This window comes from Ursus maritimus, unplaced genomic scaffold (assembly GCF_017311325.1).
Source record: "Ursus maritimus isolate PB19 unplaced genomic scaffold, ASM1731132v1 scaffold_14, whole genome shotgun sequence".
NCBI classification, from domain to species: Eukaryota; Metazoa; Chordata; class Mammalia; order Carnivora; family Ursidae; genus Ursus; species Ursus maritimus.
This window is the reverse complement of record NW_024423786.1, coordinates 56,762,692-56,783,106: the sequence shown is the minus strand read 5'-3', so window position 1 is coordinate 56,783,106 and position 20,415 is coordinate 56,762,692. Positions and strand designations below refer to the sequence as shown.

Sequence of the window (20,415 nt, the reverse complement as noted above, 5' to 3'; positions counted from 1 at the left end):
CCCCCCCCCCCCCCCCGGCTGCCCTGCGACCCCACACTGCTAAATTTTGGGATTCCAGCAAGAAATCTTCAGTCAGCCCACCCCCTCCCCCACCCCGCTCTTTACCAGAAACTTCTTTCAAATTTCATCCTATTGCAATGCCTTTGTGTTAATCATCATCCCCCAAACTGGTGTTTAATTGCTCCCTTATTTGCATAATTGTGCATATTAATCCCTCAGCCTAATGAATATTCATACACATTTAGATTTTATTTTCTAATCAAAGATTTCCAATGTGACTGCAGTGGGGGGCTGCTTTAGCCAGGGGTGGGGGGGCCGCACCCAGCAGGGGCTCCTGTGGTCCCGGAGTCTATCCAGCACTTGCCACCAGGTTTGGGGACTCTACACCAGGGAAGAGTGACCGGTGAGCAGGGGTGACCTTGGGCAAAGTACCAGCAACCCAAGCCTCAGTTTCCCTCTACACCTACTTGCCTCTACCCCTCTCCTTCTGGAGTAGCCCCCACCCCCTGTGGCCATGTATAACGTGCCCCTGGAGGTGCCAGAACCCCGCCACGGTAAGCAGGGAGGCCATATCCCAAGACCACAACAGACCATGTCTGAGGACAACTCCAACTGGGTGCCTGCAGCCCATCCCCTGCAGAGCCTGGCAGCTTGAAGGGCACCCCAGGGCCCGCTGTCCGGGGACTCGCACCCACAGGGACCCCACAGGCTCCCAGCAGAGGCAGCCAGGTCTGGCTCTGCCCTTTCTGGAGAAAGCCCTCACTGGCCTCCGGCCTCCCCTCTTCTAGAGATGTCAAAACTAGGGACGGCCCCTCCCCCACCACCCCACTAACAGTTATTAACCCCCCCACCAATTAATCGTACATTTTAATAACCATTATGAATATTCATAACATTCCCTGTTCGTGTTCTAATTAAAACGTACTAATAGAATAAAGCACTGCTGTCAGAACGTAATCTTCTCGTGCCTTTCTTCTTTAAAGCTTGATGTTTCGTGCTGGCGGCAGTGGCAGTGGCAGTGGCAAGAGCTGGCAGGAGCTGGCGGGAGGCGGCCTCAGGCCAGAAGCGGGAGCCAGGACAGAGCGGAGGACAGAGGGTGCTCTCAGGGCCCACGCCTCGGAGCTCAAGTGCCGGCTGGAGGTGGGGGAAGGAAGCCACCCACCTGCCCAGGTGGCTATGCGGATGGAGAACCAGGCTGCAGAGTGGACGGCACCACTGGCCCTCAACAAGGCCTGGTCCCGGCTGAGTCCCCTCCCCAGAGGGGCCCTTAAGCGAGGACATGGGGGCTGGGCTCGGAAAGGCCCCCAGCAGAGGCTGGTTGGGACCCAGTGTTCCCTGTCCCGTGGATTCCCCCTGGGCCTGGGTTGGCGACCTGCAGCCGAAATGCCAAGCCAGCCCCCCGAAACACCCCCCCCCAGGCTCCTGCTTTCGTAAGTCAAGTGTTATTGACATGACCACGCCCATCTGTTCCTTCAAAGACAGAACAGATGACTTGCTGGCCCTTTGTGGAAAAGCTCAGCCAACTCTAGCAGGAAGGAAGATTCCTGAAGCTGGTTACCCTGTACAAAGAAGTCTGACCAACAGACTTGGGTACCAGGGCTGGGGCTATGGTGTGGGGCAGGTAAAACCAGGTGGTCAGGAAGGAGCCCGGCTCTATGAGCGCCCCCTCACCCAGGGGCCCAGGCTAGATCCCCAGAGCTGTCCTCCCTCCCTCCCTCCCTCCCTCCCTCCCTCCCGCGGCCTGGCCCACCGGTCAGAGCCTGCCTTCCCTGGCCCCTCCGCTACATCCCTGGGTTGTCCTGCAGCAGTGTCCCCCCCACCCCCAGGTTTCCTGCCCGCACTCCAGGCTCAGGGAGCTTGATGAAGTTTTCCAAAGCAAAACCTGGCTCTGCCCCACCAGCAGCCCCCATGGCTCCCCACTACCCTCAGGGCAGAGACCAGATCCCTCTCCAACCACCCTTCTCCCCCCCAGCTCATCCCTCACCAGCCCCAACCCGTGAGCGGACCCCCACCCACATGCCCTCCCAAGTCCCACCCTGTTGGTCCCCACACCACAGGTCTTCACCCTCCTTCGGGGAGGTTGCCTTGCTGTCCCCTCCCAGCCCGGGGTCCCCTGTGTATCCCTAGCATTGCCCACACAGGGCTGGCCCCCCACAAACGGCCTCGGCAGCGTCCGTGCCTCGCGTCCTCGATGCACCTGCCACTGATGAACCCAAACGCAAGAGCACGTCCGCGGCGCCGCCCCGTCCGCCCGCCCCGTCCCGGCCAGGAGCACGTCCGCGGTGGCGCACCGTCCACCTGCCCTGTCCCAGCCACGTGCGGCCACCCTCGCCACCACGGCTAGCACGGATCCTGCGTGACATCTAATCCACACAAACGTAGACGACCGCACGCGGCTCGTGGCTGTAGTGCTGGACAGCGTGCCCCAGACCCTGACTGCACCAACACCAACACAGCGGGTCAGCCACCGCAACTACTGCGATGGCACCTAGGACAAGTTAGCGACATCTAACGACGACCGCTTGGCAAGCGCTCACAGGCCTCTTCTCTTCTTGCAGTTTACCAAGCAGGTCAGCTTTCCCTCTGGCTCTCCCCTCTCACAATTAAAATCGCCCCAAACCGTGGGGGCTTGTCAGGCAGCCCTGCCTGGGTGCGGCCCCGGGGGTCTCGTGGGGCAGCGACACGGACACCAGTTTGGATTTGGGGGCAGCCCCTCCTCGGCTGGGCTGTGGGCTCTGACAGGGGACGCCTCTCTTCCTGGGATTTTGGGGGTTAACTTTTTTTTTTAAGATTTATTTGAGGGGGAGGGGCAGAGAGACACTCTGGAGCAGATGCTGTGCTGAGCGCGGAACCTGACGTGGGGCTTGATCCCATGACCTGGAGCTCATGACCTGAGCCGAAACCAAGAGTCAAATACTCAACTAACTGAGCCACCCAGGTGCCCCAGGGGTCAACTTTTATTTTATTTTTTTTTAAAGATTTTATTTATTCGACAGAGATAGAGACAGCCAGCGAGAGAGGGAACACAGGCAGGGGGAGTGGGAGAGGAAGAAGCAGGCTCCCAGCGGAAGAGCCTGATGTGGGGCTCGATCCCACAACGCCAGGATCACCCCCTGAGCTGAAGGCAGACGCCCAACAGCTGTGCCACCCAGGCGCCCCCAGGGGTCGACTTTTAAATTCCTATATCATTTCAAAACTGGGGGGGGGGAGATGCAAGTGGCACACCAGGCCGTGCCCTGAACCCAGCCTCACTCAGCCTCCAAAATCCTGCCCCTGTGCTTTATCCTCTGCCTTCTGTTCATGCGCAAAAATATTTCCTTTTCTGGTCTGCGTAACTTCAAATTTTAGTAAGTTCTCCAGGGTTGGCCGCAGTCAGAACAGCCCCCCTCCCTTTTCTGAAAAGGATCAGAAGCGGGTTAGAGAACATCGCCGGCAGGACGTGAGACCAGAGGCTAACACACGCCACAGGCAGGTGCAGGACCGGCCCCGAGCCCTCACTGTCTCCGTCCCTGCGTGTGGGGGCAGTAAGCTGCTCCCCCCAACCCGAGAGCAAGCAGATTGGAGACAGAAGAGGAAGTGAGTAGAGGCCACACCCCACCCTTTCTAAGAGCAGGAGGACCCCCAAACCTGTGGCTTCCCTGGTGGCACAGCCAGCCTCTTGTAAGGTGGGTCCCCCAAATACGTGGTAATTCACAGAGAAACAGGCCCACCCAGCTACAGAAGCTGCCCTCCGTCCTCCCTCCTGCGGATTTCAGGAAGACCCTCATCCTGCTTCAGGCAGCGTGTGGGGATGGGAGAGCCCGCCCCAGTACGAGCTCAGAAGCCAACGTGGGGCCTCGTGCAAGGAACACACGGAACAGAAACACACGTGGGACACCAAAGATGGACTGAGACTCCGGACTTAGGGTTTATCCCAGCAAACAGACCATCTAAGGCAGCAACCACCGAGCACCCTCCAGGAAATCACACAGAGTGTGGGGGCGGGGGTTCTGGAGTAGAAGAGATTTCGGAGAGAAAAAGTGAGGAAGCAGGAAGAAGCAGGCAGAGTGGCGACCCCACAGATCCACAGGAGGCTTTGAAGGGCAGCAACTGAGGCAGTGGGGGGCTCCGGGCCACCCCCACCCGCGGAGACGGACGGCGCTCCGGGATGATGCACAGACCTAGCCCGAAACCACGCCCTGCAGCGCTGACCATGCATGCCCGAGCCGTGGACTCCCAGAGCCCGCTGAGAACCTGAGAAAAATGAATGAAAATGCAAAGAAGGGGATGAGACACACACACGCGCACAACCCTGCAGTCTTGGATGGACGAGGGTGCACGGCTCAGCTAGGCCGGAGAGGGAGATGGGAGGCGGGCGGGCCAGGAGCCCTCCCAAAGGCCGTGGCGAGCACCACCCACGTCGGCTTGCTGGTGCGAGACCACCACACGGAGACCGGGAGCAAGAGCACTCGGGTGGGCGAGCTGCACGCACAGAACCCTTGCAGCAGTGGCAGTCCTCCCGTTCTGCAGACGGGCAAGCAGCGGCGGGGAGAGGCGAGGTCACCTGCCCAGGGCCCCTCAGGAACCACTGGGCTCAGATTCTCACGAAAAGAAACCACGTTTTCCACAAGGGGCGATCTACTTACGCCACTTATGGCGAGAGAGGCTCATCCCTGTGCTCTCCTGCAGGAAGGGGATGTCTGATTTCCCTTTGGGGCTGGAAAAGCCAGAAACAGGAGGCTCACACACGTTATTTAAAACCATGAAAACAACCCCCAGCAGAGCTGCAGACCAGCATAGACATGCCAAACACAGTCGGGGAAACACTCGCCTGACACAAGGCAGCCGGGAGGAAGCAAAAGACGGCAGTCAATCTCCTGAACTCTGAAAGCCTGGCACCAGCAGAACACAGCCCTGGCCGAGCACCCTGGGGGCCACGCATGCACTGGCCACTACGCAGACACACCACGCAACACAAGTGAGAGGGACTCGGAATGCTCGCATCCAAGTCCCAGTGCGAGGGATGAGCCTTTGCTGAGGACAAGCTGGACCGAGAGAGACAAACCCGCTGACCTGAGCCCTGTGAGCCCCGTAACCCGGCATGCCCCCCCCCACGCACAAGCCATGGGGGGCACGTGCACAGACCCACAAACACGCTTGCGGAGAAAGGGGCGCTGCTCTTGGTCCCTGACGCAGAACGTGAACGCGGCTGCACAGGAGACACAGACCTCACGGGCCCACGTCCCGCCGCACCTCCAGGACACGTGCACGTCGGCAGAGCGGACCCCACTGCGGCGAGGCGGGGGCTCTGGGTCTTCGCAACGGGGCGGACTCTTCTGCGCCCGGACTCTGCACCGGGGACCTTGACGTGAGACGGTCAAGGGACAGACGCTCAGCCCAGCCTGGAAATCAGAATTCTCCAAAGAACTTGACTCCACAAGAATGTTTTTTAAGAGAAAGCACCAAGTATCTCTAGAAAATAACGGGAGTGCATGTTACTACGGCCACCGGACCCCGCGGAACGCCAACTCCAACAGAAAAGTGTGACCCGCGACACCAGGCCCCAAAACGGGAGGTCGACAAGCGTGCCGGCCCTCAGTCCAAAGTCAAACACAGACCAACACACACAAGTTTGAAAGGAGTTGGGGAGAGAAGAGCAGTCTGATGGACGGATGTCGGTTTGACAGTGACGCCTGTTCCTCGTAAGAAAAATCAATAAAAGAGATCAAAGGCAGCTGAATCAAGGACATAGAACAGAAAGAAAAAGCCACTAGGGTCAGAACCGAGGCGTGGCCTCAGCTTCCTGACAAACGGGGACAGGCAACTCTGGAAGCCGCTAAGGTGCACGCCAGCCGCGCCACGGTGTGTCCGAAGCGAGGATTTTCTCCTAAGACAACGCCAGAGTTGACAAGAGGCACAAAATCCCAAAAGGAATCACTGCAGGAAGAAAGGGGCTCAAATGCAAACAGGGAGGCGGCCGGCTCCCCAGCACCAGGGCCAGTCCTGCTCGGCGCAAACCAGTCCCAGAGCCCGGTTCCGGAGCACAGCAGACGTCGCCGACAGAAGCCTCGGCCCACGCGGCTCAGGACCACGGGCAAAGCGCTGGGCCCACGGCGCACAGACCACACCTGGGGACAGCACGGGACGTGGCAGAGAAGGAAAACCAAGACCACGCTTGCTGTGGATGCCCCGTGGGACCAGAGGGAGGTGCCCCCCACCCCCCCAGCGCGATAAACACCTACATGAGGACAGACCTCCAGGTGACCCCCCGTGTCAGGCCGGGTCCTGCTGACGAGCCCGAAAAGCCCAGGAGCACGTGCCTGGGGTTCTAGAAATGCCCGCCACTGTGAAAAGGCGCACGGTGGCTGCACTGGGACGCGGGAGGTGAGGGGCCCAAGGATGGCTGGACAGGTCAGCTAGAAAACCAAACCAAGGAAAGAGTACAAACAGGGAAGGGATGTCAGGAGGCAAGCAAGACGAGGACAGTCCCCAAACTACAGCACGGAAACTTCTCGAGTACCTACACCGCCCTCACCGGAGAACACGGGATAGAACAAAACGGAGCCGTAGAAGAGCCAGTGCCTCCTACGTCAGTTTCCAAAGTTCCTCCTCAAAGCTGTACGGGTCAAGAGAGAGAAGCTGAACAGACAGGGGAAAAACCAGGTTCTGACCTCAGGAAACAGTGCGGTGGAAACAGATGGTCCCTCCTGAAGTCAGCTACGAAGTCGATCCCGTATCACAGCCCAACAGGGCTTCCCTTCGGGGCGGCGCCGTGCTGTGTCCCCCCAAGATCACGACACAGAATCTGCGTGTATGAACGTGGGGGGGGGACCCTGCGAGAGCAGTGGGGGCAGGACCGGGGCACACCACAAGGCGCAGCACCTACCCCTGGGGGCACTGAGGCAGGGACGGACGGAAAGGCGATGGGAGGACACGGTGGCTCAGGGCCACCTGGCACCCGAGGAAGCGGTCTCCAAACTGCCTGGGCGCATCCCGGGCGCGACTCTGCTGCTCTCGTGTCCCTAACGCACACAGACACACTTGCTCCTGGCGCTCTCTGTTCTGACGGCGCTATCTGTCCTCACGCACCCGATCCTTCCCCAAGCACAGCTGCACGCGCAGCTCGGGCTGCATCTCCCCGCTCCGAGCGTCCGCATCATGGCTGCGTTCGGTCCACTCCGCGGACTGCGCTGATCATGGCTCTCACCCAAGTGCATGAACAGGAATTCCGAGATTTCCGAATGCTCAGGCTTTTGACTTCGTTCTACTCTTTGGTCTTTTCTTTCTAGTTTTACTGCACTGTTCTCACGGGAGACAGCTCCTCGAGTCTTGTTTTCTCTCATGTTGGAAGTTTTCACTGTGACCACTATGCAGCCGGTTTCATAAAGGGGGTGTGGCCTCTCACGGACACGTGCTTCTACGGAGGACAGGCGCCCCCCAGAGTCACCCGGAAACTGTTACAGGTCCCCTCCCAGCCTTTCCAACAGAGCTCAGGTGCAGCCCCACAGGTGAGCCCACGGGGTGCGCTTGGCCAGAACTCCTGTCAGCTCAATCTTGATCACTTCGCAGTCAAGATTCTCTCCCTCCCACTTACTTCTCGGGTCTCTGCTCTGTCAAGGACTGCCAGCGCACGCTGCTCTGCCTCCTGCATCTTTTCCCACATACTCCTCACTCCTCAACCTGACCTAACAAGAAGCACATCTGCACTGCTGAATGAACTGTGTCATCTGATTCCTAAGGGTTTTTCAGAAATGGCACCAAGGCTAGAACACCATAAATGAAAAGATCTGACAACATAAAAATTTAATCTGCGAAACACTTAGACCAATTAAAAATCTCCATCATTAACAAGTTATAAGTTAGGAAATAAACTCCAACATAGATCACAAAAGACTAATACCCTCCCTATGTAAAGAGCGCTTGCAAATCAATAAGAGCAACAGAAGATGGGGTAAAGAACACCACAGGAAGCAGCATCAGGGAGTTACTTGGGATGATTATTAAACTCACTGTAAGTGCAACGAGAATAATAAATCTTGCTTATTTCACCAACCTATGAGGACTGAAGACTCAAATGATCCAGGCTTAGTGCCTGGAAAACAGCGCTCGAGAAATATTAAAGTAAATCGTGGTTGACAAATAGTATTGCCATTGTTAAAAATTTCATTGGGCAGGAAAGAAAAAATACTAGTGATATAGCTGATAGAGCCAACGGATGGGTCTCCAGGAATTCTGCTCAGTGAGAAAAGCCAGTCTTGGAAGGTGACACAATCTCACACAGCTTCATGTATTCTCGACATTCTCAACATGACCTAACTGTAGAGCTGGACAACAGTCAGTCGGTGCCCCCAGGGGTGAAGGGTGGCAGGTGGGTGTGGCTCCGAGGCAGCGGGCAATGAGAGCAGCTCTGCACCTGGACTGTGGCAGTGGGCTACTGGCGCTCCATGTGGGATAACAGTGTGTAGAACCCCTCCCCATGCACACACGAGCTAACACAATCCCATATGGAGTGCATGTGACAGAGGAAAGGTCTGGCTCTCTCGTCTGGATGGTACCAAGGGCGGCTCCCATGCTATGGGCATGCAGGAGGTCACTGCTGGAGGAGGGGTGCACTCGACCTCCCTCTACGGGTCTTTGCAACTTCCTGTTAATCTATGATGATTCCAACGAAGTTGATCAATTCCAAAGAGGGGTGGGGGCGGGGGGGCTCAAGACAGGAATGGAAAACTCATCAAAAAAGAACTCATGGCCAATGAACTTTTGAAAATGCGACCAGCCGTCATGAGTGACATAAATGCCCCCTTGACACGGCACATTCCTTGTCACCCATCAAGTGGAAGGAGAGGTTTGAAGACCTGTGCTGGAGAAGGGGCCAGGCCGGAGGGGCGCGCTCGCAGGGAGTCCGCCTCCACGGGACACACGTGCCGGCCGGTGCTGACGCGGCCTTCAACAGAGTCCCAACTGTAGGAGTTTCACCCTGAGCGTGTGTTACGTCTGCTAGCGAGAAAGCTGCTGAGAAACGATCAATAGGAGAGGCGTCCTTTGCCCCGTCCATACGCTGTTCCTGGTGTCCGGGGCAGCCTCGGACCCCGCGGCGGGGGCCAGACGACGTGCTATCACAGGGCTCCGGGCCTCCGTGTTTCCCAAAAGAGAGGCAATGGGCAAGCCTCTGCTTTTGCGTGTTGTCTAATCCGTATACGAACCAGAACACCTCCACCTCAAGGGGCCCCGTGTCCCCGTGTGCCACCTCGGAAGCAGACGGCGGGGCAGACCTCCACGCCGCTCAGTCAGAGCTGCCGCTTGTGCCGGCACAGGCCGCCTGCCGGCTGACAGAATGGACCACAGAGGACAGGCTGACTTAGGGGACGTGAAAGGACCACCAGGCAGACCAGACTGGAGAAGGAGCAAGGCTGGTGGGGCCCGCGAGCATCCGGGAACCCCGGCAAGCACGCACGACCAGCTGAAGGAGGGTGAGCTGCCTCATCGGAGAGGGACGGACCCTCCCTGGGTCCACCTGCCGACGGACCAGCAGCCTGCCCCCTTCCTGGCGTCTCCAGCTCCACCAGGGAAAAGGTGGGGAAGGGAGCTCAGAGCAGGGAGAACCCATGAAGGGGCCAAGCCCAGGTCCCGCGGCTAACAGGTGTGCGACTGGTGACCTCAAGGCAGGGCCAGGAGGGCTCCACCGAGACCCGCCCACACCTCCAGTTTACAAAGTATTCACACCCACGGACTCGCTGAATCATCTGGCCACGGGCACACGCCCTTTTACAGATGAAGAAACTGAGGCTCGTCATGCCACCGACATAGGTGATACAGTGTCTTGTGCCTGGAGTGGCAGCTAGGAGGGGCCCTTCAGCTCTGGTCTCAGGGTTCCCGGTCCCAGATCCCCAGCCACACCAGGCTCAGGCTGGTGTTAACGGCTTGAACTGAACTGGGTGAGGGGGTCCCTGGCTGCATACCCAGAACAGGGGTCTCCCAGGCTGGAACAACCACACCCTGTCCCCAGCCAAAGTGGTCAGGGCAGGGCCGGAAGTGGGCAACTTGGAGGGGCCCCTCCCCCAGGAACTGTGGCTTCGATGACTCGGGGCTGCTGGCCCTAAGTGGACACTGGAGAAGGGAAGACAGCCTGGGACAAAGGCCCAGAGAGAGACAAGGGAATGCCTGTGCCATCTCCTCCAAGAAGACCCCCTGGGCCTGACACTGCCCAAGCCAGAGGAAGGGTAGCACCCCAGCTCCTGGGAGATATTTCTAAGGGGAGGGAGCAGGATGGCCTGTGGGGATTTCCACAGCTCAGAGAAGACTCTGTCCAGCCATACAGCCACTTCCTCAGGAAGGGGAAGGCCAGCATGGGGGGGTGGCGGACATGACACAATGTCCCTCCCCTTGTGGGGGTTCCTAAGCACAACCCACCCCTGAAAACCCCCTCCTCCTTCAGCCAGAACACACTGGATATCTCAATGAAATTCACAGACAACTCCAAAAAAGAACCTTCCATCCCAAATCCCAGAGTCACAGAAGGACACACACCCAATCCTAAGACCCCTAAAAGTTGCCAAAATCCACAGAGTGGCAGAAGATCCTGGTCTCCTTGAGGGTCTCCCCCAAATCCCACCAATAATCAGGGTGGACTCCCCAATGTATGCAACGCACCCCTCTCTGCCCACAGCTCTCCAGAGCTCCCACCTCCCTGGGGTAAAACCCCAAGTGCTCCCAAGACCCCAAGGCCCTGCATGACCTTCCTCATTCCTCTCTGTGCTCCCCTCCCCCCTCTCGCTCACTCTGCTCCAGGCACACTGCTCCTCCTTGCTCTTCCTCTAACACATCAGGCCCGGTCCTGCCCCAGGACCTTTGCACAGCCTGTGCCCTTCACCTTGAACCCCCCTCAGGTCTCTGCTCAAATAGCACCCACTTGGAGACCGTCCCTGACCACCTTGGCTCTTTGTGATGGCCTCCTCCCTGCTGCTCTGCTGCCTGACCTTTGTGGTATGTTCCTTCAGCAAGAAAGAACGGTCCGTCCTCCCCCGGCCATGTCACAGGCCCTCAGTGCCCAGTAGGGTGACCGACTCATCCAGATTTGCCAAGGACATTCCTAGTTTGGGGGCGCCTGGGTGGCTCAGTCATTAAGCATCTGTCTTTGGCTCAGGGTGTGCTCCCAGGGTTCTGGGATCGAGCCCCGCATTGGGCTCCCTGCTCCACTGGGAGCCTGCTTCTCCCTCTCCCACTCCCCCTGCTTGTGTTCCCTCTCTCGCTGGCTGTCTCTATGTCAAATAAATAAATAAAATCTTAAAAAAAAAAAAAAAAAAAAAGACATTCCTAGTTTGAATGCTCAAAATCCCAGATCCCAGGAACACCCCTGGGTCCTCAGCAGGATGGTCAGCCACCCCAGTGTTGGGTCCCGTATATAATACTCCTGTAATATATACTTGAAAAAAACAGCCAGGAGCTGGGCCTCTCCCCGGACTTATAACAGGGGCAAGATTTAGCAAGGGCTGTCCAGTAACTCCTGGGCCTCAATTTCCCACTTAAACTGGAGACCCAGGGCCTCACGGGGGCCATGGGGACCTGGGAGGCTTGAGTCCCCTCCTCACATGTGCCCCATTATGAGTAACACAGACCCCCCCGGCCCCAGGCCTCTCACCCCCTGCCCTACTTGGGCTGGGTGCCGCCCCCAAACATGTCCTCCTCTGGTGTCCTCTCCGAGTGGCTCTGGCGCTGCAGCCCACCCTGTGTTGCCCAGCCCACCCGCTGCCCCGAGCCACGGGATCCTACCTGAGCCTCCGAACTGGGCGCCAGCCAGGGAGGTGGGCCGGCCCTTGCCGTTGGCCACCGGCAGGGGGAACATCTGTGGGAAGAGAGAGAGGGGAGTGTGGGAGCCAGGACACAGCTCTGCCCCGGGGGCCCGTCCCTTCGGAGAGCCCAGGCAGGAAAAGCAGATGAGGGCCCACGGGGCACACAGGGAAAGCACGGCCTGCTGCCAGCAATGGGACTTCTGGTAGAATTTAAACACTCTGCTGGAGGATGCCTGGCCGGCTCCGACGGCGGAACGGGCACCTTGTCATCTTGGGGTCGTGAGTTTGAGCCCAGCACTGGGTGCAGAGTTTAAATACTACTACTACTAAAAAATAAAAAGTCTGCTGTTTGTGGTCAGAATAACCGATTTCAACGCTGGAAACCTTTTAGCTGCTCTCAAAAGCGATACAAAGTTGTCCTTAAATTTCAGCTTTAAAAAGTTGGAATATTGCTCCCGGAGCCCAGCAGCAAGGGTGAGCTGAGCACAGGCCTTTCCCCAGGCCAGGGTCCCCTCCTGTCCTGTGTGCCCCTGACCCTGAGCCACAAGCATGTGGGGAGGAAAGCTCCGCCCAGCCACTGGGATGGGAGGGGGGGGTGACGTGGGTCACGTCCCCCACGTGCCAGGTTCTGTATTCAGTGGCTGCCTGGGGGCCCTCATCACACCTGCCCCTCAGGAGAAACTGAGGCCCAGAATGCCAGGAAGCTGGAGGAACCTGGGAAAGGCTGTGCCCTCCCCCAACAGGTGACTGGCTGGTTCTTCTGGGCACCGCATGGGACAGCCGCCTTCCCCCCCCACCCCCCACCCCCGCCCCGGGTTTACCCAAACCCACCCTGTTAAGTCCCTCAGGATTAAACAGCTTACCAGCGTTAGCCAAGAAAACCCAACATCAACAAACCCTTTTGTCACACACAACAAAACACGTCCCTGCCCCCAGAGTCTAGGTTTATAGATTCCATCTAGGGCCCAAGTGATTAAAGGTGGCGGGAATCGGGACCAGGAGGCTCACTGCAGAGCTGCTGACACCCCCAGCCCCCAATCTACTCCACTCAGCCAGGAGGTGAGGGCACAGGGCCTGTGGGCAGGACTCTCACGCAGCGTCACAAGCCCCGGGGCAGCCCCAGGAAGTGGGGCCCTGTCTCCAAGCCCCGTTCTACAGGAGAGAAACAGAGGCCATGTGCTCACCTGGCCCTGGCAGGCGGGGCAGCAGGGGCTCATGGGAGGCGTGGAGCCTGGCGGGAAGCAGGTTCTCACCGGGTCTGCACCTCCCGCTTGGGGGCGTGGCTGTGCTCATTCAACTGGCCCAGCCTCCCCAGAGCCCTGTTCTCTCACATAGGGTCCTGTTCCATTGGGGAAACTGAGGCCTATACCAACTGGACCCCAGGCCCAGGGGGTCAACAGCTAAGCCCCTGGGGTGTGGGGACCCCATTCCAAGTCTTTGTTTTGTCTCCTAGAGTACCAGGGGCTACGCTGACATCTCGTATCTGCCACAAGGAGCACTGGGCCCTGTCAGCCCTGACACGCCCCCTCATACCCTGTAGCCTCAGTCTTCTCTTCTGTGAAATGGGCTCAGGGCCCTGCCCACACAGGACACTGAAAGCCAATCATGAAACTGTCCCCCACTGCTCGGGGCCCAAGTGCCCTCTATGCCCCGATAAGCTTCCTTTCTAACAGCGGAGACTCAAGGCCTGGCAGGGGCAGCGGTTAACGTCACAGTTTAGCTGTCACAGTTTAGCTGTTCCTTCGTGTGCTCTGACAGTCGCCTGTTCCGCTGCAGGAACCTGGCCCCTGCAAGCACTTCCCTTCCAAATCTCTTCTCAGTCTAAAACCAAGTGGATATCCAAGTGGATTTAAACCCACTCGGTTTCTCTGGGGCAGGCTGGAGGGAGCAGCTACAAGGAGACGAAGAAGTGTCGGGAGAGGAGGCAGGGACTCTCTCTGCGCCCTGTGACCTGCTCAGGCCTCTCTCCTTGTAAGAACAAGGACGGTGAATGGAAATCCAGCTCCAAGTTCACCCTGAGGGAAGACACAGGACACCTTACCCTCGGCCTCAATTTCCTCATCTGTGAAACGGGTCACTGGTTCGGGCTGGGGCGGATGAGACGTTCAGACCCACCACACAGAAGAGGTGGGGGAATGAGGGGCTCAAGGCTCCTGGACAAAAGAGGTGAAGGGACCAGGTCTGACCCTGTGCCCACCCCCCCACCCCCACCCCGTCTGTTCCGGCTCAATAATCTGTGACCTGTCAGTTTAACAAAAAAACAACCGAGCCGCACTCTGGGTTACTCAGCCGGGGAAGCAAAAATAAAATGGGGCTTAAAAATGGCTCAAAAATACCAGTATGGCCCTTCCGGAGCCGGAGCCCTCTGTCCCGTGGGCTGTGTTTTTCCACAGGATGGCTGGTGTCGTTTCGGTTTGGGGACTTTTGTTTTCGACAGGCCTCAGTGGCCTGGGGCTCGTCCTGGTGGAGGGTGAAATTCAGACTGAAAGTACCTCCCCCAACCCGTTTCAAATCAAAATAGTGCTTCCTGGTGGAAGAGCGGGAGCAGGACTTAGGGAAGCATCCACAGGCAGGCTGCAGAGGTTGACACTGGTGACAGACGACCCACGGCACAGATGAGCACGCTGAGGCCCCCTGCTCCTGGCACCTAAGGGGAGCTCTGGCTCCCAGCCCCCCGAGGCCTGGCGGAGCTGTGTGATGCCTGGGAGCTCCGTCCAGCCAGGCGTGAGCCGGGCATTCCAGGGCCACCAGACTGCCACCCGGGCCTGCCTCGCCACCACAGAGCAACAGCAGCCACGGTAGTGAGAATGGCAACTACCGCCGAGTCAGAGTGTTTCCTCCAGGCCGCGCTGCCCAGGGATTCCCACACTCCCCAGATCTCCTACGGCCTCCTGCCCGGGGCCCCCAGCTCCTGACCATCCATCACGCTGGCCACCATGTGGCTGAATAACTGAGGTGGCAGACCTCACTGTCTGCTCTCTGCCTCACTCGCAGGCCCCGTGCCAGTCATCTTGGTGCTCAGTGCCCCCCCCCCGTTTTTCCTCCTTTTGTACCCACACAGAAGTGAATGACCCTGATCATACCCATTTTCCAGATCACGAGGCCAAGGCCACTGCTGGCCCACAGCCCATGCACCCCCACCGCACCCCATATCCTCCAGCTCCCCTCCCACCGGGGACCCCTCCACCCAGCCAAGTTTGAGGTCTGGCTCTGGGCTTTTGGGGTATTTCTGGCAGATGCTTCTGCCCCAGGAAGCCTGGGGCTGCAGGCCCACACAGAGTCAGGCCGGGAGCCTGGGAAGGCGGCGCCCTGGCTTACCATGCTGAAGTCCAGGAGATCACTGAGCTCCTTGTCTGTGCCCACGGGCGCCATCCTCTGTGGCTGGTTCATTCTCCAGGGCCTAGGGTGGGCACCTCAAGCCTAGGGATGGCCCTGCAGAGAAGGGAACAGACACACGGGAAGACGAAGAGCAAAGAAGAGGTCTGAGTGACTATGTCAGAGGCGGACAGATGGGGAGCTGTTTAAAAAGCCCTTCTTCTAAGGGCCCTGAGGGCTTAGGTCTTCCCAGAACAAGCCCCTTCGTAACCCTGGGGTAGGGGGCAGGGCAGCCAGGACTCCCTGGTTTGGGCCCCTGGAGACTTCTCCCCAGAGCCCTCAGGGAGTTTGAACAATTGGGGGGGGAGGGGTCTTCAAATATATATTTCCTAAACTCCCTCCGAGACCACCAAGAAATTAGACTGCAAATTTTAAACTGGATGGAGGGTGGGAGAGGTCCCTTCCCCAATCCACCAGAACCCACCCCTCTCCTCCCTTCCATCTCTCCTTTCCAACCCCCCCCCCCAAGCTTGCTACCGCCAGGAAAGGGGGAGGGCAGCCCAGGCCCCATCCCAAGGGAAATTTTGTGACCCCTGCCCCCCTACAGCTGTCACAGCGTGTTGAAAACCAGGTCACCCCCAAATTCAAAGCTAAAAACAATCTTCAATAAAAAGGCACAACCACCTTCCCGATTCACGACTGAAAGGGGGGAGGGTGCCCGGTGTAGGGACCTACCTACAAAGCTCTTCTCCACCCTTAACCTCCAACCACCACAAAAAAACAACTAAACTCAGAACAGAAAAAAACAAAAAAAACCACACTAGATTGTTTTATTGTCACGATGTATCCGGGAATTATTTTTTAGCAACTTTGAAAACATCCCTTGCCTCCCGCTCCGGGGGTGGGGGGGGGGTGTCCCCAAACCAGGGTTTCCCCCGCACGGCCCCAGGGGCCTCCATTCTAGAGCGCGGGTGGAGGCTCACCTGCCTGGCCCCATTCCCCCCACCCCCAGGAGAGGGAGCGGAGCGCGCAGCCCCTCCGGCTTTGGTCCCGGGCTCTCCGGACGGGGGCGGCCCCAGACACACCGCGGAGGCTGCGGGGCGGAGGGGGTTCCGGGGTCGAGGGAGACCCCGCTTCGGAAGCCGAGAAACCCCCGCTTTGTTTGCCAACTCGGGACGAGGTGTGAAACGGCTGCCCCGGCGCCCCCTCCCCCGCCAGGTCTTTTCTTTCTCAGAGGGCGTGTGAAACTGACTTTGTTGAGGAGTACGAAACCGCACTTTTTTGTGGGGTGGTTGAAACCGATTTCAAGGCAGACCTGCGGGGGGCTGGAAACTTGTGGGGTGTCGCAGGACTCTGGGGGATTGGAAGCGGCCTCGGAAGGAGGGGAGGCGCTGCGAGCGGCCAGGGGCCCGCCGCCCTCCCTGCGGGCCGGCCCGGGAGGCCCGGGGCCCCCACCCCGCCCGCAGCGGCCGGTGCAGGCGGGCGGCCCGGGAGCCTTTGAAGCCGGGCCGCCCGCCGCCGCCGCCCCGGGCCGCGCTAACGCGGAGCAGATGTTCGCGCCCCGGCTCCCCCCCCCCACCCCCGGCCCGGCCCTCAACCTGCGCCCGCGGGCCGCGCCGCCGCACCTTCCCCGCCAGACAAAAGGACGCTCCCCCCGCCCCCTCCAAACTCCGGCGCTCGGGGAGGGGGCCCCGTCGCCCGGCCGCCCGCCCCGCCCGCCACGCCGCAAAGTTTCGCCAAGTACGGCCCGGCGGGCGGGGGGCGCGGCGCGGAAAGTTGGAGAACAATGACGCCCGGCCCGCGGCGGGGGCGCACGCCCGGACGGCGCCCCCGCCCCAACGTCCCGGGCCCGCGGCGGCGGCGGCGGCGGGGGGGGGGGCGGGCCAACTTCGCACAAAGCCGCGGGGCCCCGGGATCCCGACGTGCTCACCTGCTCGGCGCGGCCGGGCCCGCAGCGCGCGGGGGGCGGCGGCATGAACAGCCCCCCCGGACAAAGGGGCGTCGCGCCGGGCCCCCGAGGGTCGCGCGTGGGCGGCGGCGGCGGCGCGTGGCCCGGCCTCCCCGCGCCCCCGGCGGGCTCGTGAGCGGCCGGGGCGCTAGCGGAGGCGGCGTGTGCGGAGCTCGCGCTGCCCGCCGCCCGCGTCGCTGGGCTCGGTCCGGCCCGCTACGCCCGCGGCCGCCGCCGCTGCCTCATCTTCCTGCGGCGGGAGACATGTTCCGCCCCCCGCCCCGCGCGCGGCCCCGCCTCCGCCAGGCCCCGCCCGCGCCCCGCCCCGCGCTCCTCCCGGCGCCGCCGCGGATCCCTCCGCCACCGCCCGCTCGGCCCGCGTTGGGCCCCGCGGCTCGTTTTCCTGCGCGCCCGCGGGAAGCGGCTGGGACCTCGTGCTGCCTGGGGCCTGGGAGCAGGGGCGCCCGGGTAGGGCCCCGGCAAAGGGCGCAGGGAGGGGGCCGGGACTATCTTCCAGCGCGGAGGCGTACGGAGGGTGGAAACGCACTCGTGACGCAAGAGGGCATAGACCGTGAGACGGAAAGATAAGGCAGGGCAGCGGTGGCCAATCGGAGGGTGCGAAAGTTTGATTGGCGGGTCTGTGGGCCATTCGTGGCGCGGCCCCGCCTCCGCCCCGCCTCCTCCGCCTCCTCCGCGAGGTCTAGCGAAGAAAGAGGTGGGACTCTCGGAGCGTTAGGCCCCTAGAAGCGATGGGGGTGGGCTTTGGGGTTTTATTGTTAGGTTTGCGTGGCCGCCCGCGCGGCCTCTCCGACTAGGTTGTGTCTCAGTTCCTAGGGCTGGCCCCGGGCGCTGGGTGTTGAGAGAGGGCGTCTATGGCGGAGGACACGATTTGGACCCATTTTGCTGGTAGGGCAATGGAAGCCAGCTCTGTTTCAGCGTCAGAGAGGCCCACAGGGAGCCGGCCTTGTGCCTCTGACTTGCTGGTTGCTTTCTCTTTCCCGAGTCTCAGTTTGCTTGTCTGTAGAAGGGAGTCTCTGGACCTCCGTTTGGACAGGGCTGAGGCGGGACCGAGCCTTTCACTGTCAGTGGTCTGTGTCTCCTCTTAGGTCAGAAATTCTTCCCACATCCAGGGGCTCTTCAGCTTTGGAGGACCACAGATCCTACAGAATGGGAATAATAAAATTACAAATGAAAATATCACATTCTTGGGGCACCTGGGTGGCTCAGTCCGCGAAGTCGGCCTTCAGCTCGGGCGTGATCACAGGGTCCTGGGATCGAGCCCCACGAACCCCACGAGCCCTGCGTCGGGCTCCCTGCTCAGCAGAGTCTGCTTCTCCCTCCCCCTCTGCTCCACTTGTACTCTCTCTCATTCTCTCTCTTTGTCTCAAATAAATAAATGAAATCTTTAAAAAAAATTGTCACAATCTTTCGTGGTTTCCTGTGTCCCCAGAAAGCCACCCTCCCTTCCAGGCCTGGGAAGAGGCCACCATCCTCCTGACCCACTAGACTCTGGCCACCAGGGTCTCTTGGCTGTTTTGGAACCTGCCAGGCTCATTTTCACCTCCAGGCCGCTGTCCTTGCTGTGCCCTCTGCCTGGAATGCTTTTCCACTTTTGCCTGGAAACCCCAAATCACCATAGTTCAGTGCTGCCCTCAGCCTGGGAAGCAAAGTGGTGGTCCAGGGTGATGGGTGAGTGGAGAAGAGTCTAAGGAGAGGCCAGAGGGCTCAGAGGCCTCCTAACAAAGTCACAAGCCCCTCCTGCCACACCCAAGGTAGGCTGACCCTCACCCTGACCTTTTCTGGCTCAGAGAATTTCCCTGCGCTGCATGCCTGGAGAGGCAGGTGTGGGTCTAGGGGGTCTGGGTTCGAATTCCTCATTCCTCCCTGTCTCACTGTGACCTCGTGCAAATTCTTGACACCCTCTGGGTCTCAGTTTCCCCATCAGGAAAGTGGAGGCACAGTGATGGATATAGAGCTGGTACCCACAGCTTGCACCTGCATCCCTCAGCCTCTCCCCACTGGTGGACTTGTGTCTCTGGTGGCACACAAGCCCCCTCAGTCCCCAGCCATTCTAGACCCGCTCCAGCTTCCCCCCAGCCTGGAGAGTTTCTCGAGGAGCAGGCTGGGGCCCAGGCCTCTCAGGGTCCCCAGCCTCACTCAGGGTATGCCAGTCCCCCCTTCCCCAACAATGCTCAGGGTCTAAACCATAGCATTGGGGTTACCATTCCTGGAGTGGCCCTCAACACACTCACTGAAATGGGGGAAAGGTCCGTTCAGGCACTGCACCGTTCCCGAGCACCATCTGTGTGCCTTACTTGGTGCTGGGCAGCGGGTCACAGTGGCACCTGTGACCTGCCCTGCATCTGCCCTCCAAGGCAAGATGGGCTATCAGAGGCCCCCCGTTTGGTTCCAAATGTGACTCTGGATCCACGTTTGGCTGTCAGGTCCCCATGACTGAGAGATGAGACCCATTGTACAGATGAAGAAACTGAGGCTTAGAAAGGCTCTCCCTGGGCCCAGTGCGCCCCGGGGCTCACACCTGCCAGGAGGCCCTCCCGGCGCCCACAGGCCACCACTGTCCTCCCTGGGGAGGCCCAGCCTGGGCTGAGTCACTGGGTGGAGCGACCCGTGGGGGCCCCCCCGCCCGCTGCCTCCTCTGCCCAGCCCTGAGGCCTGGGTGAGCCCCACAGGGCCCTGGCATGGGGACAGGCCGCCAGTGGCTGGTGCCGGGGCCCCCTGAGGCCGGCCCACAGCCCGCCCACCCCCGCCTGCCTGCTTGCCTGCGGCCTTTGTTCTGCTCTGGGTGCGTACCCGCCCGCTGGGCCTGGGCAGGCAGGAGCCCGAGCCCTGCCTCCCCCACCTGCTTCCTCCTTCCACACAAGCCACACCTACTGTGCGCTGGCCCCAGGCTGGGGACCCCACATGGTGAGAGAGAACCCCGTTTCTGGTTGGAAAAATGAATACCAAGAGCAGATTCTTGCCAGTGAGCGGGGGACGAGGGATAGAACAGAGACATGGTGGCGGAGGCCCCTGGAAGAGACACAGTAGGTGTGCAGGCCGGGGTCGTCCACACAGAGAGAATGTAACTGAATCTAGGACTTTGGGGCCAATCTCCTGACATCTGTTTTCATTTGTCTCCAAAATGGGAACGTTCCCTTGGGGGTGTGAGCAGGACCCCCCCCCCCAACATGCACTGCCCCTCCCTGCTTTTCAGAAGCCCCGGCGGGAGGGAGGGGCACTTATCAGTCAAGCCAGACCCCTGGCACAGACATTTCCCCATCCTCAGCGTGCACTCACGCGGCGGTGACGAGTGCCTCTGGAGCTGGGGGCTTCTTGGTCCGTTCAGACCTCCACGGAGGGACCCAACCCAGCCGTGTGCGTGCT

The 20,415-nt window shown here is 60.0% G+C and overlaps 1 protein-coding gene and 1 long non-coding RNA gene across 17 annotated transcripts in view; both read right to left on the bottom strand.

The window, feature by feature from the left end:
* The window catches only part of TCF3 (transcription factor 3), a 35,704-nt gene extending 18,586 nt beyond the window's left edge, over positions 1-17,118 (bottom strand). For all 16 annotated transcript variants that reach the window (XM_040629681.1, XM_040629684.1, XM_040629685.1 and 13 more), the window contains exons 1-3: positions 17,014-17,118; positions 15,087-15,200; positions 11,749-11,821 (exon numbers count right to left, since the gene is read on the bottom strand). In XM_040629681.1, coding sequence (XP_040485615.1) covers positions 11,749-11,821; positions 15,087-15,158 — 145 coding nt within the window. In that variant the 5' untranslated portion in view covers positions 15,159-15,200; positions 17,014-17,118. The remainder of the gene's footprint in view (positions 1-11,748; positions 11,822-15,086; positions 15,201-17,013) is intronic.
* A 644-nt stretch (positions 17,119-17,762) lies between these two features.
* Positions 17,763-19,591, bottom strand: LOC121102594. Its single transcript, XR_005834688.1, has 2 exons — positions 19,284-19,591; positions 17,763-18,191 (listed from the first exon to the last, which is right to left on the bottom strand). It is a non-coding gene; the product is annotated as an uncharacterized LOC121102594 (long non-coding RNA).
* Positions 19,592-20,415: the final 824 nt, after the last annotated feature.